The sequence below is a fragment of the Pyrgilauda ruficollis genome, unplaced genomic scaffold, assembly GCF_017590135.1.
Source record: "Pyrgilauda ruficollis isolate IOZ18807 unplaced genomic scaffold, ASM1759013v1 scaffold15, whole genome shotgun sequence".
NCBI lineage: Eukaryota > Metazoa > Chordata > Aves > Passeriformes > Passeridae > Pyrgilauda > Pyrgilauda ruficollis.
This window is the reverse complement of record NW_024513654.1, coordinates 13617125-13642359: the sequence shown is the minus strand read 5'-3', so window position 1 is coordinate 13642359 and position 25235 is coordinate 13617125. Positions and strand designations below refer to the sequence as shown.

At 56.7% G+C, this 25235-nt stretch overlaps 1 protein-coding gene across 1 annotated transcript in view; it reads left to right on the top strand.

Moving 5' to 3' along the window:
* SLIT1 (slit guidance ligand 1) overlaps positions 1-25235 on the top strand; it is a 60627-nt gene that overhangs the window by 27083 nt on the left and 8309 nt on the right. The window contains exons 5-25 of the mRNA XM_041460995.1: positions 16676-16747; positions 16887-16958; positions 17365-17436; positions 17720-17883; positions 18274-18421; positions 18927-18998; positions 19250-19321; positions 19426-19497; positions 19607-19750; positions 19899-20062; positions 20161-20184; positions 20620-20764; positions 20900-20974; positions 21202-21345; positions 21605-21748; positions 21826-21992; positions 23035-23167; positions 24068-24136; positions 24519-24590; positions 24810-24881; positions 25158-25229. Of these exons, the coding sequence (XP_041316929.1) occupies positions 16676-16747; positions 16887-16958; positions 17365-17436; positions 17720-17883; positions 18274-18421; positions 18927-18998; positions 19250-19321; positions 19426-19497; positions 19607-19750; positions 19899-20062; positions 20161-20184; positions 20620-20764; positions 20900-20974; positions 21202-21345; positions 21605-21748; positions 21826-21992; positions 23035-23167; positions 24068-24136; positions 24519-24590; positions 24810-24881; positions 25158-25229 (2169 nt within the window). The remainder of the gene's footprint in view (positions 1-16675; positions 16748-16886; positions 16959-17364; positions 17437-17719; positions 17884-18273; positions 18422-18926; positions 18999-19249; positions 19322-19425; positions 19498-19606; positions 19751-19898; positions 20063-20160; positions 20185-20619; positions 20765-20899; positions 20975-21201; positions 21346-21604; positions 21749-21825; positions 21993-23034; positions 23168-24067; positions 24137-24518; positions 24591-24809; positions 24882-25157; positions 25230-25235) is intronic.

The following is a 25235-nucleotide window of genomic DNA, read 5'->3' as shown; positions in this document are numbered from 1 at the left end:
GCCCTGCTGCTGCCAGCCAGGCTGGGGAGATCCACTGGCGCCGCTCTTCCCACGCTCTCCCCAGAGGATGCTCAGCCGTGGCCTTCCCGACCTCTGCACTGCAGTCCTGTCTGAGCATCTTAGGCAGAAATATATTTTATTAGCACTGGAAAAGAGAAAGACAGCTTTGCTTTAATTTTATGAGCTCTAGAATACCTTGCCTGGTTAGGTGCTGGCTGAACTTTCTGGGGGCTTTGGCTTGAAGCTCAAGGGCAAATAGTGGTGGTGGCTGAAGTTGTTTTCTTTTCCCTACACTCCTCCCTCATCCATCACAACTGTTCCTCCTGTGCCCCCACCTCCACAGAACCAGACAGGACCTGTTCCTCTCCTGTTCCCATCCATTTGTGGAGAGATGCCAGCAGTGACTGTGACAGCAAGGCCAAAACAGTGCTGCTGGATTATCCCAGAGTGGGGTTTTCCTGTCTCTCAGTGCCCAAAATTGTGCCTGGAACAATAAGAATGTGAAACTGGGCTGTAGATGAGGACATGGCTCTGGGGAAGTTACACTGTATATTTGGGGACACTTATACAGTGGGGGAATGCTGTGGGGAGCTGTTGGTGCCCCTGTGAGCAGGGCACTTGCAGCCTGCCAACCCCTGATCCCCCGGTTGTAGGACTGTCTTCTGGGAATCTTTGTGCTCCTGTCCTTGCTGCCTGCCACTGCAGGGCCTGCGTTTTGTGCTTTTGCTTCTTTTTCTTTTCTTCCCTTTATTTTCCAGCCTCTTTCACAAAGACACCTATTCTCCCCTCACCGTGCCCTGGGGATTTACACAGAAAGCTCACCCTCAACATGGCAAAAGAAAGGCCCGGGCGGCCCGGGAGAGGAAGCTCACACAAAATGTGGTGTGTGGCTCTTTGTATCCCCTTTGTAATTCCTCTGCACAATGAACTGCCCTGGCCACCCACCAGCCCCGAGCTACCCCAGGTGCCTCATCCCTCACGCCTCTCGATGTGGCAGTGGGCAGAGATGGGGATGCTGCTCGACAAGCGGCCGAGAGCGCAGCCTTTGTGCTCAGAAAAGGGGAAATTTGGGCAGGATGGAGATGGCCATGTTCCTGCAGCAGCAAAAAGCACCTTGCATCCCCGCTAGCCCCCAGGCAGAGCGCTGGGGGTCCCTCCGGCAGAGCCCTTCCATCAGCCCCGCTCTGACGGCTTTTAACATGCTAATGACCCTCTCAAGGGCAGGAGCAGCTCTGTGTAAAACCCATGTTCAGCCCTCGGTCATGGACATTTGCTCGGAGACACAGTGTTAAATATTTATCCTCCCCGCCTCCCCCCCAGCTCGGCAGGCATTAACAATAGCGATTGCAACCGGCCCCTTCCCCCTCGCCGGGAACATGTGGCTCCCGGACCATGACAGCGAACGTTATCGTTTGTACCTGTGAATTATTGATAAGGTGTAAGATAGTTCTTGCGGTGAAAAAATAATGAGAGGGAGAGGCTGCAGCCTGGCAGGGCAGGCGCTGCTTCAAACCCTCTTCTCGAGGGGCAGAGTGGGAGGTGGGACCCGGTTCCTGCTGGGCCCATCCACCAGCTGACCGTGCGGCCCTCAGCAGCGTGTGGCCAGCGCCCGGCCGCCCTTGTGCCTGCTGACTCCTCTCGGCACGGCTCTGCCTGGCGCCTGGCCTCTCCTGGCCGTCGGCCCCCTTCCCCGGGGGAGGTGGGCAGCTGCCCTCCCTCCCCGGCCCCACGCTGCCTGCGCCCCCCGTGAGCCAGGGCCGGTCGCTCCGGCAGCTGCTGCGGGTCCGGGCCGTGAGCGGGGCTGTCCCCGCGGCTGCTCACCCCGCGGTGTCACGGAGGAAGGGGCAGGCGCTGCCCGGCCCTGCAGACGCTGTGGCTCCAAGGAGCAGGTGGGAGAGCCTTTCAGCTGGCCAGGCTGAGGGGCTTCGGAGGTCTCCAGGGGCTGAAGGACAGAGAGTGGTCCTTGGCCTGTGGGTTTATGGGCACCGATATGCTGTCCTTGTGTCCTCCTAATCTGTCCCTGGAAAATCAGGGATGATGCTGCTGAGTCCCTGGAAAGCAGGTGGCAGTCCTGAAAAGGGGTCAGGTTTAGGGCTGTCGTTTGGTTGGAAGCTGAATGCAGAGTGCCCATCCCCTTAGCTGTGTCCCAGAGAGCCCCTGTGTCTGCCAGCTGGGGCAACTCAGCGCTCCAGCTCTGCTTTGCAAGCCTCTGGGATGCCATGCGGGAAGGTGCAGATGGCTCAGGGGGATCTTGTCATGGTGGCGTGGGCAGTCTGATTAAAATGGTTCAAAGCCCAGCTTTGATATACTTAGACCCTCAACACTGCTGCTGTGTTTTGCAGGGAGAGCACGAGCAGGAGAGTCCAGGCACTAGCGTGCAGATCTGGGCCATTCTGGGGCTACACATCTGCGTCCCTGGGCCTGGTGGTGGAGAACCAGGGTCTTCCTCTCTGCCTCACCTCCCCAGAGTGCTCTTTAGGTTGTGTGCATAAGGAAGCATTGCTGGGAGAGGAGCATTGAGTGGTCTTTCCACCAGCCTCAGAAGATGGGCTGGACTCCTGGAGGGGCCGTGTCCCCCCTCTGCTGCTCCCCGTGTTGCTGCTTTTCCAGGTGTGCTGACACAGGAGTGGGCAGAAAATAGCAAAGGCTCTAAAGAGAGAATAAAGGAGTGATTAAGAGAGCATGTGTGTGTGCAGTGTGTCTGCATGCTGGAGGGAGTGTGGACATGGTGCCACAGGGTATGGACACAGCAGGCAGTGCAGCAGAGCGTGGGGAGAGCCCCCAGGCCAAGGGTGCTCCAGCATCAGGCAGCATTACCCTGGTACGAGCTGCAGCATGGGAGCTGTAGCAAGGAAGGGGATGAGTACAGCTCTCAATCTCACTGCAGCAGAGCATCCCTGAGCAGGTGATTGATCCCAACATTAAAGGGTCTGGGAATGTGAGCCCTTGTCTCCCCGCTCACCCTTCCACTCCCTCACTTGTCTCCAGCTATGCAGCAAATACAAGCCAGTGCACTCGGATAGCAACTTTGAAGTGTGAATTTCAAACACACGCTCTGTCCTCATCCCCTCTCCCATGTCTGATGGGATGCACAGGGAGCAGCAGGAACACCAGGCACATGAAACAGCCCTGTTCAAAGCCTGGCACTGCAGCTTCCACTTGCAAGTTAAGTTTGCAGGCAATTACCAGGTGGTGTTCCCTGCCTTAGCTCCCGGCCTTTTCCCTTGCAAACCGCCTGCTCTCTGCTCTGCTTTTAGGGTAAGAGCCTGGCAGCAGAGCAAACACAAACACCAGAGCACACAGACACTGTGTTGGGCTGGGCTCTTGCCTGCAGGTTAAGGTGGGGGATGCTGCAGCCCTCCTGTGCCCCCTCCTGTGGTCCTCATGGCTCCAGCTCTGCACTGAATTGGGCTCACACCAAGCCAGAGCTGAAGACTGAGAAACAGAAGTTTTCTGTGCAGGGGGCAAAGCAAGACAGCAGCACTTTGGCCCCCTTACTCATGCAGAGGAGACCAAACCCAAGCCGTTTTTTTCTCCAGGTGCATTTTGGCTGGAAGGGTGCAGTGGGGATGGCTCATCCCGTGCTGGATCCCAGGGTGCTGCGGGATGCTCACGTGCTCAGCCAGAGCTGCGGCTGTGTGTGCAGGGGGAGCACCCAGCCCCTTCCTTGCGCGAGGCAGAGGCGAGACAGTGCATGTAAACTCGACTTCACAAGACATCAAATGCACTGTGGTCGGATGGAAATTGGCTCTTGGAGCTCCTTTCTTATGACACAGAGCAGCTCCCGGCTCCTGCTCCCCCCTCAGAGAGTGGATGGGCTGATAATATGAGGAAGCATCTGCTCCCCTTCAAGCCACTGTGCCTGGGATCTCATCTCCAGGCTCACTGACAATCTGCATTAATGTTTGCCTAACTAACCAGGAGCCCTCTTACCTCCTAATCACCTTTGCTGGGGGGCTCACATGGCACATGGGGCAGCAGGACTGGCAGAGGTGATTCTGGGCTGTCTCCTTTGTGCTTCAGCAATCTCCAAACCTCAGGAAAAAAAAAAAATCCTTTGGCAGAAGAGTGGGCCCTTTTCCCAATTTAATTGAAATGATGTCCTGGATTTCTGTCCACCCAGGTTCCTGCATTGTTCGTGAGCAGGATTTCAGTGTGGGAGCTGGCTAATTTGCAGTATTTTACATATGTAATATGTTGTCAGAAATGCTTTTAAATGCCTCTAATATTTAATTAGGAGGCAGATTTCAGAATATTAGGCAGGAATGGGGCTGTGTAATTAGTTATTGATGATTTCATATCCATGAAGTCAATTAAGTAAAAGCTGGAGGCAAGCTCCCATGTATGAATGCACCCCATTTTGGGGCTCTTCTGGGATGCAGCAGGGTTGTGCTGGTTGTCTGGCCTTGGAGCAGCTTGTATCCATCCAGGGCTGCTGCAGGGCCTTTCCCCTCCATGAGAGCCATTCCACATGTCAGGAATACCCAGCCCGCAGTCCCAGCTGCAGAAGGACATCTCCCACCTTGGTCACATCTCCAGCCTCCTCTCACAGGGCTCTGACACCTTCTGGGGCCTGTGACATGCTTGTCTCACAAACCTGGTATTTCTGGTCTCGAAACTGATCTGGAATCTGACAAAATATGAATCATCCAAGAGATGTAAGAGCGGGCAGAGTCCTGGGCAGACTGGAGTGTATTTTTAGACAGCACGTGTTGGAATTTTACTGTTTCATAGGGGAAAAAAAGGAGGTTTTCAGATCTGAGTGCTCTGGCCATGCTGGGAGCCCCACTACTGCTTTGCTGGCCTTCCCACAGCAGCACAGGAAGGAGGATAAGGTCAGGCTGTGCTGCACAGCCCCTGCTTGACTCTCCCATCACAGAGGACCATACTGGGGGTCCAAGCCCTGTGTGTCTTTCTGAGTCCCTTCATCCACTGCTGGGAGCTCATGGCATGGGCGTGCTCATGCAAACAGGAGTGGCACCTCACACTTCTGCTGGCCCCAGACAGCAGCCATGGCTCCTGCTGCACCTGGAGCCAGTCACTGGGGCACTTCCAGGAGCGTGGCTGTCTCTGGGGACACCAGCACCCAAAGCTGCATCTGTAGCCCAGCCATGCTGCTTCGTCACACTCATGCCAGCGAAGATGACTCATATTTCTCCACAGGCTGCCCTGAGAGGGCTCCTGCTGCTTCTGGTGGTGGGATCCCAGTCTGCAATGCCCCCACTGAGAGACAGGCACCCCCCTCCCTCCAAGGGGGCTGGTATCTGCCCAGCTGCACTGGTCTGGGTCTTTCCCCCTCTGTGGGGTTTGCAGCCAGGACACCACTGTTCGGGAGATTTTATTCTCCTTTTTATCCTGGCGGTTGGAAGCCGGGGAGCCGATAATGATGAAGGAGTGTAAATGTCAGCAGGAAACTAGCTTCAATCAGAAGTGTTAAAAATAAACCTGCCAGGCCTGCTCTGGCAGGGGTAATCAGCCTCGGCAGCTCCTCTCCCCAGCTCCTTTTCCCTAGAGCACGAGCTTCAGCTGTGCCAGCAGTGCCAGGCCACCTGAGCAGCTGTGCTGGAGGCTGGCTGCAACCTTGGCAGCTCCAGCCCTGGTCAGCACCTCTCCTGGAGCTGTGAGGAGCAACACCCCAAGCTGACCAGAGTGAAGGGTCCCATCCTCTCTTCCCAGGCAACATCCTCACTCTCCCCTCTGTGGAGTTCCCCTCTGCAATCCTGGCTGCTCTTGAGCTCAATCAGACTGTGGCAGGAGGTGTGGACATGCAGGTAACACAGTCCCCAGCTATTAAGGCACATCCACAGGGCAGAGTCAGCCATGGGCTCTTGGGGTCACAGAGCTGCTTTCCCCACTATGAGTCAGATGCTCTTGGAACAAAGACAGGAGATGCATTGTTAACCCCAAAGATAATTAACCTATGGGCAGTTTTAAAAAGGGGTGTGGGGCTGCTCCATCGTTTGAACTTTAATACAGAAATTGAAGATCTGTGTGAGACCTCTAGGTGCCCACAGACTCAGGGCCAGCACTTTTCAGTCTGTGCCTTGGGTGCTGCTGTTGGGCTTAATACTTCTCCAAGGCTCCACGCATGCATGGATTAGGGAAAGGGAGGAGCACCCAAATGTGGCTCCAGCAACTAATTTCTGCCTCTCCAAAACAAGGAGGGGCTGTTGATGCACAGCACAGGCAGGCCCATGGGTGGGAGCTGCAGCTGTACTCACTACCTGCAGACAGAGGTTGCCCCAGACCTGTGGTGTGGTTTTGTGCCAGGGGCTCTTCAAAGAGCAGCTCTGTGGAGGGAAGCCTTGTGGGCTGGGATGCAGCTCCCAGTTCCCTGTGGCATGGCCATGACTGGGTGCTGCTCTCCCAAACCCCCCCTTGAGAGGAATTGTTACTGGGCAAGGGCAGCCCCAGCTTGGGCCAGCCCTGTGGCAGAGCTTTGCTGCCTGCCTTCCAACAGTTCTTATCTTGGCTTTGATGTGTCACATGAGATGGAGTCTCTTTATCTTCCTGTTGGGTTTTCCCTGTGTGTCCCTGTGCTTGATTCCCATGCTCGGGTGCTCTTGCAGCCCCACACTCACTCTGCTGTTTTCCATCTGCCTTTCCTTCTCCTATCCTGGCTGTTTCCTCCTAGCCCTGTGTAAAATCACATCTCTTCTACCAGCTGTTGGGCATGATTTGAGATGTCCCACTGGCTCCATCCTGGCTGCCTGTCATCCTGCAATGCATCTCCCACTTCTCATCCCACTGCCAGCCTCTCCCAAGAGCTTTCAGGAAGCCCCAGGCTATGAGACATAAGAGTTGTACCTGTCTGAGTGCTAGGGCCAAACATGAGGAGTCTGAAGGACGCTTAGCCATGTCAGGGCATCTCTCCAAGTTCTCCAGCTGTCTTGCAAGGTTCAGCCTCACTTTCAGAACATCCTCCAGGCCACATAGTTTGCTTTAGCTCTTCTTAAAGCTGAGGCCAGTTGCTGTCCCAGGACCTGTAAAGCTGAGGAGCAGCATCACAGATCCACAGCATTGCTTCTTGGCTCACAGAGATCTGGGACAGATCTGGGACAGCCGGGACACAATTCTCAGCTTGGCTCAGCCTCATTCACACCTCGGAGGAATCCAGGAGGGCTGGCAGGGCTGGCTTCACACTTATTAGCAATTAAAAGCCTCAGAGCCTGGGAGTCAATTAGCTCTGGGCTCTGCAGTGCTGCAAACCCAGGGATGAGCTTGCTAACCAGAGCTGCAGCCAGCTCCCCACAGGGCTCAGGGCTGGCTCGCCAGAAGAGCTATTTGCTTTTTCATTTACACCTTGGATGAGTGTTGCAGCGTGGAGTTTGGGGTATCTTCTTGGGAGTGAGCTGCCAGGCAGGGACACGCTGCATGCTGGAGGATGTAAGGCTTCGTGGCAGGCAGGGCTGGAGCCTGGCACTTCTCAGGGCATGGCACAGCCATGCTTGGGGTCGTGATGGGCTGTGGGGGGATTGACCTTGTGCTAACTGTCACAGAGCTACACGGGAGGGTCTTGCTGTGGCACACTGCTGTCTGCTGGAGGTAGAGCCCCCCAGCTCGCTCTGTCCCAGGCTCTGGAGCTGTAGGGCTACTCTGATTTGCTGGACATCCTGGAGCACGTGGGTCTGTGAGTGCTGAGGTGCTACGCTCTGGGCAGCAGTTTCCCTCTGCAGGGTTGGGGGGCCTGGTGTGCAGCCCTGGGGAAAGGGAGGTGTCTGTGCCTTTTATTTGCAGCGTGTGGGTAACATGCTTGAAACGAGCTGAGCTATGCAGATGTGAAGCAGATAGGTGCACAGGCTGAAGGGTAGTGCGGTAGCTGGAAAAACATGGTTTGCTGGAAGGTTCATGCAGGGATTTCCCACTACTAGAGGGTAAGATAGAAGCAAAAACATGAAAAGAGGGAGAAGATTTGCTGAACATCAGGGCTAAGGGAACTTGGAAGTGATGAGAAGCAGGGATGCAGAAAAGCAGGAGGTTGTGCAGCAATGGAGCCAGAGGCTGGGTGCCTTGGTTCCCAGTGGCAGTGGGACACAGGGGCTGTGAGGCAGGCAGGTGCAGTTTTTACACTCAGTGTCCAGCCAGACACTTGCTGGAGGGAACAAACCCCCACCCAGCAGACAGTGAGAACCGGGGTAGATGTGTCAGGCACGGAGTAGGTCCTTTTGTAGGAAATTACAGGCTGGCTGCTCCCACAGGTGGGTTGCAGGACACTCCCCTGCTCACCCCGGGCTCTGCCAGACCACAGGGCACTGGACACAGAAGGAGCTGTGGCTCTCTCGAGGCACTTTGGGACACGGGGGAGGTGCCTTAGCCTCGTGTTAGCTCCCCTTCCTGCCGATAACGAGGTTGCAGGAACAAAGGGACACTGTGGGGAGGGGGCGGTGACAGGCACGCGGGGTTTGCAGCTTGTTATTTCACTTGTGTTTCCATTAAAGCTGCTGCTTTTAACTTGTTTCAATCTCTGAAGAGGCTCCAGGGTGTGTAGCAGATGCTTTATTCCCCCTCCCTCCCACCCTCCCTCTTTTCCTTGGCCAGCTCCCCTTGTTCCCATAGCATCCCCCTTCCCACAGAGGCCGAGTCCCGCCGCTCTGGCATTGCAGCTCAGCCCACGCAGGAGCCGATCCTTGCTGGAGCTGGACCGGAGCCACTGCACAGCGCTGCCCTGGCAGAGAGCTGCTCAGCAAAGCCCGGCTCCTGCAAGAGCCCTCCCGGCACAGATCACCTCACTCGCTGGGGACATTGCACTGTCCCCACCTTCCTCAGTGCCCAAACGTGCAGCTGCTGGTGTTGCATGTACCCACATATCACAGCATCCCCGGGGTGTCCCCTCAGCACGCACTGACACAAGGGTGGTGGCACCCTTGAGTGATACCAGCCAGAGTCAATTGCTGGTGCTCCGGTACAGACAGCAGGTCGTGGCATGGTCAGCAGTGTCCCTTTGAAGCCACTGAGATTTATGCATTAAATGTTTTGCTAAATCAACACCACCACGCTGGGGCTGGGACTCCTCTCACTAACTGTTGCCATGAGCATATGTTGGCTTTTACACATGCTCTGCTCGTCTGTCCAAGCAACAAACCTCTCCAGCTTTAATGTTTTTGGAAGCATCTGCATCTCGTGGGAGGGAAGGAACCAGGGCCAGAGCCTGGGGTCAGCACGGCACTTTGGGAAGCCTGGGGAAGGCAGGGTAGTATGCATGAAGCATTGCTCCCTGCTCTGTTCACTTTTACACTTTACTGTGTGGACAGGCAGAATTTGTCGATAGGGCTTGTGTCACTGAGGTCTGTGGTCTGAGACACTCAGCACACAGTGGTGTCAAGTTGTGGTTTGCCTTGCTGCAGCAAAGGATTGTTTTGTTCATATATATAAGGCTTGGCAAGGAGGAGCTCTGATTCATTGCTTTCATTGGTGCTGAGAAAATAATAAGAAAAGACATATTACAAGATGCCTCAGGTGGGATTTGGGTCAGCTCTCCTAAGGGAAGTGATTATTTATTTTCACTTGAACCACAGAGGATATGACCTGGTGCCAAGAGATGCTGAGAATGCTGGTCCCTTTGGGAGGATTGTCCCATGGCCTGGAATTGTATCAGCCACCACAGGTGGTGTGTGAGCAGGTGATGATGTGGGTACACAGCCCTTGCACAGGGAAAGGGACACTCAGGGCTGGGCAGCCTGGGTGATTCAGAGCACAGGGACCCTGTATCTTGCAGGTGGGGACATGATCCCTGCTTTCCAGCAGGAATGGGGTAGAGATATGCATGTAAAGGCACATAGAGGCCAAACTCCCCATCTCACTGAGGAGCAATGAGAACACAGGGCAGGAGGGGTGGCATTCCAGCTGGTGTGGTGACTAGAAGCATGGCTGGTTATCTTAATCTCTAGGACCCCTGTAGGGACACAACCCTGCCTTTGCACAGTGCTTTGCTGTGCCACAGAGATGTCTCCTGCGTTGGATTTGGTTGCTGCCAGCATCCTTGTCCCCTCTGTCTGTGCTGCCCCTACTCCATGCACCCTTTCCCAGTACCCATCAAGGCTGTGTGTGTCGGGAGGCAGTTTCTGTGGCTGCAGGTTGCAGTCTCCCCCAGCTCGCGGCGGGCTGTGGCAACCAGAGCTAGGAGGATAATGAGATCTTAATAGTCCAATTATATCCCATCGATTTACTCAGCACGTAATTGTTGGCGGCTGGGGCTGCCTGATGAACCGCTCCACTCCGGCTGCCAGCGGGGAGGGCTGTGCCACCCCGCCCAGCCTGGGACGCTCTTCACAGCAACCAGCTGTTCCCCCTAGAACCCCTGTAGGAGCAGCGCCTCCCTCCCCCACTTGCAGCTCACTGTCCCCCCTCTTCCAGGAGGGGTCAGTGACAAGAGTGCCAGGCAGAGATCGGAGCCGGGATCCTGGTACCCTGCCCTGGCTGGGCATTCCAGCATCGCCCTGACTCCAGGTGGATTGTTGCCCATACTGCCCTGGGGAGCAGAGGGGTTGTGCATCTCTGCCTGCCACTAAAACAGGCTGACAGAAGTGACTCCTGGTGGGTGGCAGTCCCTGCCAGCAGAGCAGTGGTGGAGCCATTGTCCACGCAGCCGGCACTGGGCACTGTGGTGCTACCAGAGATGTGCCCAGCTGGTTTCCTGGCAGCAGGAGTCAGCTCCCAAGGATCCACCTGCAGGTGTTTTGCCACAGCAAGGCTTGGCAGGTGCATCTCTGCACTTCGCAGAGATTAATTTTCCTTTTGAGCTGGCTGTGGCTGAGAGATGCATGGACTTCTAATTTGGAGGATTCACTCTTAGCTGTGATTTGAAGCTTGCCTTTGTTATTGTGTCTGTCGTCCCTTGTTCTAGCATTGTGAAAAGCAGTAAATAATGTTCCTTTCCCCCACACCATGCTGCTTTGTGTCCTGTCCCATTCCCTCTCATTTCCCCTTCTGGCCACTGCCAAAGTGCCTTTTCCAGAAACCCCCACCATGTTTCTCCTGAGTGGCAGGGGCTCACGCTGAGCCCACTACACTACACTTGGCTTGTTTGCAACCATGCATCAGCATCTGCCATCCCACCTTGTCCTGTGCAAACACCCTCAGCCCCAGGGCTGGGGTTGCAGTGGGTGGCAGGCAGCAACAGGCAGTAGCAGGTAGCACACAGGCTGTGACCTTGGGGACAGTGGAGTGAGGTGAGATGGGGGCACTGCGAGGTCTGTCTCATCTCCCTTGGCCAGGATGGAGTGGTGCCAGCAGCTGGGCCAGTGGAGCCCATTAAAAATCAAACAGTGTGACATAATGCTGGGGACATGCCACAGGAGCCTGAACCTGAGACAGGGCTGTGGGGTCCTGCTCAAACTGGCACTGGGGACTGGGGCAGGTGACACAGTGGATAAAATTCTGCCTTGTTGCCCTGGCATCCTGCTAATGTAGCGGAGGGGTGGCTGCTCCCCACTTCCAGCAAGCAGCTCCCTTAGGGACACCCCTCCTTGGGCACTGGGTCTTTGAAGCACTGGGGACTTGTGCATCACCTCAAGTGGATTGTGTAGCCACATGTGAGATTGTGGCCAGGTGGGTGACACTTCCCCCAGCACCAGGCTGCAGGTGCTGATGCTGGCACAAGCAGTGGGTGCAGCAGCTCCTGCCCTGGAGTGGCAACGGGGAGTGCAGAACCCATGGGAGACTCTAAGCCATTCCTACTAATGCAAGTGCTGATTAGTCTATTGATTTTTTGTAATGCAAGAGTCTTACTGTATCAGTTCACCCCTTGTCACCTGTCAGGCAGTGAAGGTGGTGGTGTGAACAGCTGTCAGCCCTGTCTCTGCTCATCCCTCTGCCCTGGACAGGCTGTGCTGGGACAGACAGCATGTGCGGGGTGATCTGAGAGACACCGGGTTGCTTAATAGCTGCTGGTGCCACAGTCCTTGCTGGGGAAATGCTGTTTGTGCTCTGGCACAGCTGCCTCTGGCATAGCACCACTGAGGTGAGGCTGGGATCTGGGGAGCACTTGTCCCAGCATGAAACTCTGATGCTCTGCAGGGCTGGTGGCTTTGGTTGCCTTGTTTGCTCGAGGCTTTGTGGATGGTTCTGTGGCTGAGCTGGTGCCTGCAGTGATTGGTGTCAGCACTGGTGGAGCAGAGCTGCTGCAGCGGTGTCTGGCGTGTTAGCCAGGGGCATGCAGTGTCATGCATTTTCATTGTGGGAGCCGTGGGCTGGCAGAGGCTGAAGCCCTCATGAGTTTCCAGCATGGATGCTGGGGAGGAAACAAGGTAAAGAGAGGAGCAGCCCCCTGCGCTTCAGCTGCCGGGAGTCGGCACTGGTCCCGGGCATGCGGCACTGCCAGGGTGGAAAGTCACTCACCTGGCACAGTGTGGCCCGCAGCCCTCGCCGCTGTGCCTGGGACATGACTGTGCTGCAGCTTTGGCCCGGACAAGGTGCCCGCGTGGCCGCTGCCACCGAGCAAGCTGGATCTCTCCAGCACCAGCGGAGCCAGCCCAGCGGCGCTGCCAGGCCGGGCTGCCCGGCGAGGGCCGCGCCGTGCCGGAGGGCTGCCAGGCCGCGCCGTGCCTGAGGGCTGCCAGGCCGCCCGGCGCTCTTGGCAGCGGGGGGCTCGCAGGACGCGGGGCCAGCGCCGCTGGGAAGCAATTACCTCCCCGCTGCGTCCAGCCCTAATCCCCTCACACGGCGCGCAAGGAGCCGGCTCGCCAAACAAGGCTCAATCAGGTTAAAGTGTGAAGTCAGGATTAGCCCAAAGAATGAGAGCGTGGTAATAGCTCCGGCCTCCTTGCCCGGCCGCCGCAGCCCCGCTGCCGCCCCTCCCTCTCGCCCGCCCTCCGGCCCGGCGGGCTCCTGCCGCGGAGATTAAGACTGCCGGGTTTGTTTGCCTGAGTGGGCTCCCCACTGGGAAGCCATGTCGAACAGTTTTGCTCGGGCGCCCCGCTAAGCGCCGGGCAGGGCGTCGCGCTGGGGGGTTGGCTCCCGGCGCCGGGCCCCTGCCAGCCCCGAGGAGCCGCGTCCCCGCGCCTGGCTGCTCGCCGAGGCTCCCCGGGAACCGGCGGCAGTGGCATGGGGCTGTCGCTGCCAGGAGAGGCAGCGCCGGGGCACCTCCTGACTCGCTACAGATACCGCCGTCACACACGCAATGGGGCAGAGCAGCCGGGTGTAGGATGTGAGCAGGGAAGCTCCTGAAATCGCGATCCCTGACCACCGGCATCCCTCTCACTGACCAGCCAGGGAGGACTTGTGTGGATACAGTCTGGCCATGAGGCTTTTGGGGGACTTGGAAGAAAAGTGGGTGCCTGCCTTCTCACCATCACACTGTGGGTTGGAGATGGCTGCTGCTGGTGTGCATCTGCTGGGTCAGAAATCCATGTGGGAGGTGAGTGTGGTGACAGAGGTATCCTCCATCACCTCCTCACCCCTTGTTACACTTTCCCTTTGCACCTCTGGGACTACCAGACCCCTATGTACCTTGTGGTGTGCAAGGACAAACCCCAGCTGCATGGTCCTCTGGGACTGTGGCACAGGGATGGAGGACAGTGGCACTGTGAATGGGCTGGCTGTTTGGTAAATACCTGGATTCAATAGCCAGGAACTGTTTAAATTTGGAGCTGTAGAACAATACCTGGAAGTGAAACCAGAAGAGGCAGTGAGGGTGACTGTGACAACTCCCCCTCCTCTGCCTCTCAGCTGGTCCCCAGCGGGGCTGTCAGACCTGCCAGCGTCCATGGTCAGCGCTGCAAGCTGGCACTGCACGTGCCATGGCAGTGACACTTGTATTCAGCAGGGCATGAGGTGGCACCAATGCAGCCACCGTGGGTGTTGCGAGCGGCACGGCGGAGCGAGGCAAAGCCGTGCCATCTGCTGTTTCTTCTGCGCCAAAGTGTAAAGCAAACATAGCTGGGAGCTACGAAACACCAGGAGGGAAGGGGCCGTGCCTTGTTCCAACGCCGGGGCCGAGGATTCCACAGGCAAAGCATGTGTTTGTCCTGGTGTCGTCAGCTGTGTAACCGTGCAATGTAATCCAAGCCTGGTGCCGGGGCCTTGCTGAAACCCTTGCATCCAGCGTCTGTCCCTCTTGGCTTCGGTACCCCCAACGGCAGCACTTCATCGGTGACTGTCACAAAAAGCTGTGAAGGGGAGAAACCTCGCAAAGTCAGTTGCAACCTTCTAGCAGCATTTCCCTCGCAAGCTGTAAATGAGCAGCTTGGAGACAGACGCTTGGGTTTGCTCCCTGGGCGCACTGGGACTCCCATGTGCTCCAAGCAGAGAAATGGGAGCGAGCTTTCTACGGCAGAACCAAGCAAATCGCAGACAGGACCTGCCTGGGCCAGCAGTGCCGGAGCTGGGAGAGGGGTGCAGAGCACTGAAGTGTGGTGCTCACCTCTGTGACGGGCTTAGTGCTGGAGGACAGGCAGCGGCCAAGAAGGAGTGCAGTGCATTGAGTGCTTTGCTAGAAAGAGTGATGAACCGCACCTGGAGGGTTCACAGAATCATGGTATGGTTTGGGTTAGAAGAGAACTTGAAGATCATCTGGTTCAAACCCTTAGCCATGGGCAGGGATGGCACCCACTGGATAAGGTTGTTCAGTGCCCCATCCAACCTAGCCTTGAACACTTCCAGGGATGGGGTATCCACTAGTGCTTTGGACGACCTGTTCCAGTGGCTCACTATCCTCACAGTAAAGAATTTCTTCCTTACATCTAATTTAAAACTCTGCTCTTTTAGTTTAAAACTGTTCCCCCTATCACTGTCTGCCCATGTAAAAAAAAAAAAATTGCTATCTTTTCTTAAGAGTTTTCTAAGGGATTCCTTGTGGAAGTGAAAAGAGAAAAGAGAAATTGATGCAATGCTGTCTTTTTCTGAAAGGTCAGTGCAATTCCTGAGGGTCCCCAGGCTCATTGCATCCTCATACTATGTTGGATGTTTTTATCTATATACATGTATATACTATATATATACTGTGTAGAAGATGTTTGTATTTGAAGGAGTGCTGGGGAATTGAAGGCTGCTGCAGGTGTCTGGTCCTTTCCCTTTGGGGAGGGTGAGGGGACCGTGATCCCCCGTGGGCGGGTCGGGCCGGAGTCCTGGGAGCAGCCGGCGCAGTCAGGGCAGGCAGCGCAGGCAGCGCGAACAGCAGGGCAGCCTGGCAGTGCCGCCACGTGGGTTGCTGCGAAACTGCGCCTGCTGCTCGCGGAGGAGCTGGGCTTGTCCTTCTGCGGAAGGCTGGGCAGTTCCTGGGGCGGCATCTCCCTTCCACTGCCCCGGCAACGATGCTTTGCCAGCGGGGTTTGGTTTCCCAGGAATGACCCAGAGTGATGCACGAGCTGTGCAGGGGACAGGGGCTGGTGCATCACACTGGGACTGTTTAGCATCTCCTTGGTGGTCAGGCATCCCACTGGAGGGCTAGGCAAGCCCACTGTCCTTTTGTTTTCCTTTTCCTCATGCAGCTGTGCTAGTAATGCTGGTGCTTCCCTCTGGGAACATTTTCTCATTGTGGCAGTGATGCTTTCAGCTGGGGTGAAGCCCCAATTTGGAGGCCTCCTGGTGTTTTGCAAGCAGCTTGTGCTGCAAAATTTGTTGAGTCCACTTTTTGTAGGAAATGAGGGCATGGGGAGGAACTAGGATGCTGTGTCTCCATTCTGACCCAGTCCAACTGTGGGGTATCAATAGAAAACAAGCTTTGTTATTGAAGGAGAGCTGGTGAGCACGATGTGTGAAGTGGGGACATCTATGGACATCCTAAACCACCTCTTGGGGCTGAGATGGGGGTGTCTGTATGGCCTGTGTAATTCTGGGGACATTTAATCTGTGTGGGATACCCTGCTCCTCCTCCTCCTCACTCATCTGTGGACTTGCATAGGGAAATTGTTGTGTTGTGCCTCAGTTTACCTCTGCCAGGAAGGAGATGGGAATTTGACCTCCTGCCCCAGGGGTGGCTGGAGCAGGACTGTGCTCACATCCTGGAATGGGAGCAGGCAATGCAGTTGCCAGCCAAGTTCGGAGGAACTGCTGACTATTAGGGTGGGGGAGGGAATGGCTGTTTGGGAGCCATGGAGAATAAATAAAACAATCAGGTGTTCCCACAGCTGAGCCAGTCTACCCAGACCCTGCTTGCAGTGAGATTTGTGGTCTTCATAGTCTTTAAAAGCCAACCCAGGCATGATGGGGGATCTGACCTGCTGCCAGCCCTGCAACCCAGAGCCCTTGCTGGCTTGGCATGCCCTGGCATTACAGAGCAGGTGATTACACAGACAGTACCCTGCAGTGATGAAGTAAATAATGACCCGATTATTTGTGCCCTCTGAAGTGCAGGTCAGGCTCCATGGGAATGCCTCCTGGAGCCACTAAGTGTAATTACCAGTTAATCAGCAGGGACCTGTAATTATAGCAGTCAGAGAGCATTTAAGTATGGAGGGTTTTCCTAGAGCTGTGCCAGTCAGTTCTGCTTGTCAGAGCCAGGGATTGCAGTGCCCAGGGAGCCCCAGTCACTTTGAGACACCATGGGTGGAGCCAGACTTGCCTCAGGACAGCAGAACAGTGGTCAGCCAAGGAGCTGAAGCCATACTGCAATTTGTCAAGAGTCCCTGAGGGATCACTGAGTGCCAGGGCGTGCCCCTGCCTGTGGATGCCCTACTCCCATGGGACATCACATTTTGCAGGTACTGCCCATTTGCCTTCCTGCCTCTTTCTTCTGCAGGGACCTAAGTGAGAACTTCATCCAGGCCATCCCCAGGAAAGCGTTCCGTGGGGCCACCGACCTCAAGAACCTGTGAGTCCTGGCAGTGTTGGGCATGAGGGAGTTTGGGGTCAGGTCCAGTGGCAGCAGGCAGCAGAAGTGATCAGGAGCACTGATTGCTCTCTGCCTGGGCTATCCCAACAATTCTCCTTTTTTTCCTTTTCTCCTGCAGGCAACTGGACAAGAACCAGATCAGCTGCATCGAGGATGGGGCTTTCCGTGCCCTGCGGGGGCTGGAGGTCCTGTAAGTGATTGGGTACAAGGCTGGAGCCTCTAGTCTGCAACCCCATGCAGGATGAGGGTGTCCTTGAGTGTCCCTCCCTCACTGAGGTGCTGCAGGGACATCCCCAACATGCCATTTCTCCCTGGGCATGAGCAGGGGCTGACCAGGGTTCTGGTACAAGTATTGCAGAGCTGTGCTCCAGGGCTTGATTCTGTCCCTGAGGGCCACCTGAGTGCCACTGACTGTGGAGAGGAGAAGCCTGGAAAGGACAGAAAGTCCTGCTGGGGGTTCAGGCTGTCCCCAGCCTGTAGTTCTCCATCCATTCACCCTGTGCTAGGTTGCTCCCAGGGATTAGTGCCACCTAGACTATCTCATGTGCCTATTTACAGCCGTATGCCTTGAACTGCCCTTCTTTGTCTTCCTGCAGGACCTTGAATAACAACAATATCACTTCAATTCCTGTGTCCAGCTTCAACCACATGCCCAAGTTGCGGACGTTGTGAGTGCCAGGGCCGTGGTGGTGGTGGGAGTGGCCTCCTAGGCTAGAGTGGGATGTCCCAGCTCTGCTGCTGGTGCTGGTGGCTCAATAGTGCTGGGACAGCACCATGGTGAGGGAACGGTGGGGACACCCCTGCAGAGCATCCCCAAGTACTGCCAAGCAAGGTGTCCTCGCAATTGTCACAGATGCTCTTTGAGATGAGCCAGGCTGGGGCATTCAGAGGGCAGTGGGGTGGGCAGGAGCTGTCCTGTGGCTGCTGACTGCTCCATCCATCCGCCTGCAGCCGCCTGCACTCCAACCATCTCTTCTGTGACTGTCACCTGGCCTGGCTCTCTCAGTGGCTGCGCCAGCGCCCCACCATCGGGCTCTTCACCCAGTGTGCTGCTCCCGCCCAGCTTCGCGGCCTCAACGTGGCTGAGATCCAAAAGAACGAGTTCAGCTGCTCCGGTGAGGGGGCAGAGGAGGTGGTGGGTGCCAGGGCGGGGACATGGGGCAGGGGGACAGGGCTTGTGCCACCAAAGCAGCCCATCTCCACTCCCTGCCATGTGCCCCAGCTCAGAGCCTCAGAACGCATGCTGTGGGTTCATCTCGGGTCAGCACAGTCCTTGGTGTAGGGACAATATGGGGACAATGCCACAGTGTGATAGTACATTAGTCTGTGCCTTGGCAGCTTTTGCAGGGGGTTGGGGTGCACTGAGAGCTTATGCACCCACTCAGGGGTGCCATGAACTGTCCCTGCATGCTGAGCTGTCACCAGGGTCCCTTCTTCAGGCTGCTGCCACATACTGGCCTGGCTCAGCTCTTTGCAATTCCAATGCTGACTAGCTTCCCTGGCAGGACAAACGGACTCAGCACATGCCCAGCTCTGCAGCTTGTCCTCCGGCTCCTGCCCAGCCATGTGCACTTGCAGCAATGGCATTGTGGACTGTCGGGGCAAGGGGCTGACAGCCATCCCCGCCAACCTGCCTGAGACCATGACAGAGATGTGAGTATGGCCCCACACCATCACCACTGGGCTCTGGGTGGCTCAAGGCACTGGGAACACAGGAGCAAGCCCCGCAGCTCAGCCACTCCGTAGGGCAGCAGGCCTTCCTTGCCCTTCTCTCACTCTGCCCAGATTTAGCCCTGGATTTAGCTGCATTAAAAATGTAAATAGAGAAATAATCTCCTTAGAGGAATCCAATTATGGTGCAGAGCCCCTGCTGGGAGTGCGCAAAGCACGTGGGAGGCAGCAGGCACCCCCAAACCTGAGGTGCTGGGGAGGAGAGGTGCTTCCTCCACCCCAGCCACCATGGTTCCCCCACCCATGACACCTCTCCCTGGTGGAGAAAGCCCCAACCACAGGCTGCAAGTTGTCTCTGGGCAGAATATTCCCAGTCCTGTAGGGTAGCTTACTGCGACCTTAGGGCTCCTGCAGGCCCAGCTCTGTCAGTGGGGTTCTGGGGTTTGGCAAGCCCTGGAGTCCTCATCTCCCCCTATTCTCTTTGCAGACGCCTGGAACTCAACGGCATCAAGTCCATCCCCCCCGGAGCCTTCTCCCCCTACAAGAAGCTGCGGAGGATGTAAGTGTGCAGCCTCTGTCAGCTCACCCTGAGCCCCAACACCCTTCACCCTGCTGGCCACTGCTGAGAGGTGACAGACATGGGGCACCTGCTGTGAGACGGGTGCCCCATATGGCAGCACCGGGAGGAGGTCTTGGATAACTCCAGCTCTGTATATTGGGTCTTGGGGGTGGTCCCCTGGAACTAGCAGGAGGATGAGGATATGGGACAAGAGAAGGGGGATCAGGCCACCTTCTCCCTTTGGGTTTCAGAGACCTGAGCAACAACCAGATCTCGGAGATCGCCCCTGATGCCTTCCAGGGGCTGCGCTCACTGAACTCCTTGTAAGTGCCTACAGTGGTGTGGGTGGGATGGGTGGATGCTGTGCCCCTTAACCATGGCCCACACCACTCCCCCCACCTCTCTCACACCAGCCTTTCTTTCCCAGGGTGCTGTATGGCAACAAGATCACGGACCTCCCTAAGGGTGTCTTTGGAGGACTTTTTGCCCTGCAGCTGCTGTAAGGCACCAGTGGCTGTGTGGGATATAGGGAAGCAGGACTGAGGTCCCTAGCACCCATGGTGCAATCAAGGGGTGTCCCTAGACTCACATCCCTCCCTCCCTGCCAGGCTTCTCAATGCCAACAAGATCAACTGTGTACGGGCAGATGCCTTCCAGGATCTGCAGAACCTCTCACTGCTCTCTCTCTATGACAACAAGATCCAGAGCCTGGCCAAAGGCACGTTCACCTCCCTGCGGGCCATCCAGACTCTGTGAGTGTCCACTCCAGCTCCCATGGCTGGGCAGGAGAGCCTCTGGGGAAAAAGCATCTCCAGGGCTGGAGCTGCTGACCACCTGCTGTCCCTGGTGGTGTGTCACCCGCTGTCCCTGGTGGTGTGTCACTCACTGTCCCTGGCACAGGCACCTGGCCCAGAACCCTTTCATCTGTGACTGCAACCTGAAGTGGCTGGCAGATTTCCTGCGTGCCAACCCTGTGGAGACCAGTGGAGCCCGCTGTGCCAGCCCCCGGCGCTTGGCCAACAAGCGCATCGGCCAGATCAAGAGCAAGAAGTTCCGCTGCTCGGGTGAGAGCTGTCCCCAGCCCTGTCACAGGCTGGCCCTGGCCCTGTCCCAGCCTGGTGTCTGTGTGCTCAGAGGGCTGATGTGCTTTTTTTTTCTGCAGCCAAAGAGCAGTATTTCATCCCAGGTGAGAAGAGGAGCCACATATGTGCTTGGGGTGTGTGCATGGTGCCCTTTTGGCCAAGCTGCCTGCAGGGATGTTGTGCCAGAGCCTCGTAGTCTGGCCCAGCAGAACCATGCTTCATTTCCCATATGCTGGGTACCAGGATGTGTTGTGGCATCTCCCTTCCTGCTGTTACCTGGATGGGCACAGAGGTGTCCCCAGGTCCAGTTTTGTTTGCAGGAGGGTGGTGGGCAGGGCAGTGCCCCGTGTACCCAGGAAAAATATTCTTGTAGATAAGCTGCTTTGGACATGGAGAAAACTAATTTGTGCATGAATGAGGGGAGCTAGGGAAGAAAATGAGACCAGGTGGGGATGTGGGAGGATTAGAGGTGGAGAGGGGAGGTATAGTCCCCTGTGCCTCTGCCTGTGGGAACCCAGGCTGCCTTCACCATCACACAGGGACAGAGGATTACCATCTGAACAGTGAATGCAACAGTGATGTGATCTGCCCCCCAAAATGCCGCTGTGAATCTGGTGTGGTTGAGTGCTCCAACCTGAAACTCACCAAGATCCCAGATCGCATCCCACAGTCCACAGCTGAGCTGTAAGAGTCTCCTCTCACTCTGCCTTCCCTCCTGCAGCAGGCACCTTGCTGGCACTGGGGTTTGGCTCAGGGTTTGGGCTGTACCAGGTACTTTGCAGGCATCTCCTGAGCTCTTTTCCCTGCTGCCCACTCCAGGCGCCTGAACAACAATGAGATCTCCGTCCTGGAGGCCACTGGCATTTTCAAGAAACTCCCACATCTTAAGAAAATGTGAGTATTGGGCAGGCACAGCCATGTCAGGAGTGCTGAGGGCTGGGAAGGTGCATGGGGGTCCTAATGCTAGGGCAGACTGGGGCATGAGATGGAGGGCATGTCCCAGTCTGAGGGTCCTCTGAAGGACTGGCATTATGGGGTGCTTAGTGGGATCTGGGGAAGGCAGAGTTCGGGATGAGGTCAAGGCAGAGCCCTCAACCCAGCCTGCTTTTCCCTCTTCACAGCAACCTCAGCAACAACAAGGTGTCGGAGATCGAGGATGGGGCATTTGAGGGGGCATCCTCTGTCAATGAGCTGCACCTCACTGTCAACCAGCTGGAATCTGTGCGGAGCGGCATGTTCAGAGGCCTGGATGGGCTGAGGACACTGTGAGTCCCTTCTCCTCCATGAACACCCAGATGGGGACGTCCTTACTCCTTGCCTCCTTGCAGGGCCAGCCCAGGATGCCTTGCCCACCAGCTGGCTGCATCCAGTGCTGGGTGGGGCAGGTTTTTGCTGTTCAGGGACTTGCTCAGGCTCATTCTGCTGCCCAGCACTGAGTTGGGCACAGCCTGAGCACTGCTAAGGTGGGTTTCCCCCGTGGTGCCTGCCTGTGTTGTAGGTGCCCTTGTTCTCTTCTCTCTGCAGGATGCTGAGGAACAACCGCATCAGCTGCATCCACAATGACAGCTTCACAGGGCTGCGCAACGTCCGCCTGCTCTCCCTGTACGACAACCAGATCAGCACGATTGCACCGGGCGCCTTTGACACACTGCAGTCCCTCTCCACACTGTATGTCCTGGGCCCTGGGGATGCCCCCAGCCTGGTGGTTGTTCAGGTGCTGCCCTTGTGCTGTCTCCCATGTGCAGGAACCTGCTCGCCAACCCCTTCAACTGCAACTGCCAGCTGGCCTGGCTGGGGGACTGGCTGCGCAAGAGGAAGATCGTGACAGGGAACCCTCGGTGCCAAAACCCTGACTTCCTCCGGCAGATCCCACTCCAGGATGTGGCTTTCCCTGACTTCAGGTGTGAGGAAGGTAACTCATGGGCCCTGCAGTGCCAAGGATGAGGGGAAATGAGGTTGCTCCTCCCAGGATGACACTGTGCTCCTTGTCCCAGCACCATCCTTGCTGCCAGGATGTGCCTGTGGCAAGGCGGTCGTTCAGGGGGCCCCATGAATGCCCTCCCCCAATGATACAAAAGTTTCCCTTCCTGGTACTCATCCCTTGGGCACTCAGATATCCACTCTGAAGCCAGAAGAGGAGTTTGCACCCACTGCACCTTGGGGCTTTTATATGTAGGTGGGTCCATGCTGGCAAACACTGTGCCCTGGGTGCTGACAGGAGCAGAGGTGTAGGCAAAGCTCACTGGGATTCATCCTGCTCCTTCCCGCCTTCCCTTCTCCACATGCACTGGAGCTGGCAGTGGGCAGATGGAGCAGATGGGGAGTGTGCGTGGGGAGAAAAACCTCTTTTTATATATTTTTTTTTTAATTTAGAGCAGCTTTTGAGCCCTCTGGAAAATATTTACAAACAAACCATCCTTTCTTCTGCTTTCCCTCCTCCACCCCGTCAAAGACTGAAGGGTTGCATCCTGCGCCTTTCCTAGCAGTGCGAGATAGCATACGGTTGTCCCAGGAATGCCTTTCCCGCAGCATTCCAGCATCGTGGCAGGGAAGGGGAGCAATGCCAGTTCCTCTGGCTGCTCAGCATAGGCTCTGCTCCATGTAACCTGTGGCTGGGAGATGGGTGAAGGAGGTTATTTCAGGAGGATTTGCAGGGCTGAGCCCCTTCTTCTATGCCCTTTTAACTGCATTTTGCATGAAAATGATGAAAATCAGAGCAGCCTTCAGCAGGCTGGTTGTATCCACACCAATGGGACAGGCGATTTCTGGGTGCAGGAGCAATTCCTGCACTGCTAAATCCTGTTTGATACTGCTTGTAACACCCTGCTTTGGGGGCAGGGGAGGATGGTTGGCATGGGAGGGATCCTAGGCTGGCACAAGGTTTTGAATCTGGCCTCACACAATACCCGAGGGCTGGACCCGGGTGACTTGGTGGCTTTCCATGCCTGGTGCAGGTAAGGAGGAGACCACCTGCATCCCCCGGCCACAGTGCCCGCAGGAATGCACCTGCCTCGACACAGTTGTCCGCTGCAGCAACAAACACCTCAAGGCCCTGCCCAAGGGGATCCCCAAGAATGTCACAGAGCTGTGAGTAGTGGGCAAGTACCCAACCTCTCCCTCTAACCCTCCATCAACCGTACAGCTCTGGGCGAGGGCCCTCTGCTGTGGGGTTGAAGGGCAGAGACTCCTGTGCTCCTCCCCACACCCCCATCCTGGCCTGGTAGTGGGGGTAGGACCCGACCCATCCAAGGTGTCCTATCCAGCCCCAACACCAGCAAGTGGCTCTGCAAGAGTCTCTCTGACAATTTGGGGCAATCAAGGGTATTGTGCGAGAGGTGTTGTCACCCAGCAGCCGAGACCCTTGTTTTGGCCCTTGGGAGGGGACAGTGAGGGACAACCCCCCGCTGCAGCTGTGGTCCCCACACAGCCACGAAGCTCAGATGTGCATGCCAGAGCTGGATGTGCAGGCTCTGTGATGCCCATCACTGCAAAAGGGGCTCTGTACCCGTGTGGGATGAGGGATGGCAGCAAGTCCTGTGTGCAGGGCGTGCAGGCACTGGTTGGGCACATATATATATGCATACCACCCCCGCAGCCCCCTCCGCTGTCTTGCACACTCCTCCTCTCTCTGCATCCTGTGCCATCTCTGCCATTCTCACACATCCTTGGGAGTGGTTACAGCCTCCCACGCTCCCTGTGGATGTGTAAACCTGCATGTTGCTGGCTGTGCTTGCACACGTAGGCTGCTGGGAGAGTGTCCCCAGGGACGTGCCTGCAAACCCAGATGTGCTCGTGCACTCACACACCAGCTCCCCTGCCAGCCCAGGAGTCCCCTGAGAGCCCCTTGGGCCCTGGGTGCAGGAGGGAGGTGATGCTGGAGATGCTTCTTGCAGCCCGAAGACCATGGTGATGCACAGGAGAAAGAGAGGGAAGAGAGAGATCTCCCACTTCTCAGTCACCCTGAGGTGCTTTTATTCTCCCTTGCAGCTACCTGGATGGAAACCAGTTTACTCAGGTCCCGGGGCAACTCTCTACCTTCAAGTATCTGCAGCTTGTGTAAGTAGCCAGGAGCAGGAGCCAGCTGGAGGCACTGCTGGAACTTGTGGGTGAGGGCAGGGGCTGTCTCCATGGTGTGTGATCCTGAGGAGGGGCCTGGCAGTGTGCAGGGACCCCTGACATCCCTCTGTGTCCCCCCTCTGCTCTGGAACACAACTGACTGGCAGCAATGCTCAGCCTCTGGCTGCTCACAACCTGATGCTGGGCATGGAACAGAGGAGGGACAAGTGGCATTGCTGCCATCACCCAGTGTGACAGCCCTGCTGCTCCCTTGGAGGCTGTGCTATGCTGTTGTTTGCACCCCATTGCAGCTGAGCAGGCTGGGGAGCAGTAAGGGGGCAGGGCCCAGCTGGCTCCAAGCCCTGGGGTTTCTGTTTTCCAGCGATCTGAGCAACAACAAGATCAGCTCCCTGAGCAACTCCTCCTTCACCAACATGAGCCAGCTCACCACCCTGTAAGTGAGGTCCCTGCAGTGCCACACTGGGCTGCAGCCCAGCTGAGCTGTGCGGGCTGTTCTAGGGGACCCTGAAGACTGGGGGTGCAGGGGACACCAGGGTCTCCACCCTCTGCTGGGTGAAGCTGTGGTTTGAGGTGGAGCTCACGCAGGGGCAGCGTGTAGCCCAGGGTGGGTTTCTTGCACCACACAGCTGTGCTGCCTGCTTCCCTTCCGCAGGATCCTCAGCTACAACTCCCTGCAGTGCATCCCTCCGCTGGCCTTCGAGGGCCTCCGTTCCCTGCGGCTGCTGTGAGTACCTGCCCACAGCCCTGCTCGGCCCTTCCCTGCTGCTGGCCATGTCCCTGTGTCCCCTGTGCCCACTTAGAGCTGGGTATGTGCAAGTGGGCAGGGTAGAGGCTGCAGGAGGAGCACAGGAGGAGCTCTCAGAGCAGATGGTGCATTTGCAGCAGTGACAATGTGGTGGGGTCCAGTTCTGCCACCCGCAGCTGGACTTCTGGGTGGGGTCACAGTCCTTGCTGCCCACCTTGGAGCTCTGGGCATTGCAGAACCTTCTGTTCTCTGCAGGTCTCTCCATGGCAATGACATTTCCAGCCTCCCCGAGGGCATCTTTGCAGATGTCACCTCCCTGTCCCACCTGTGAGT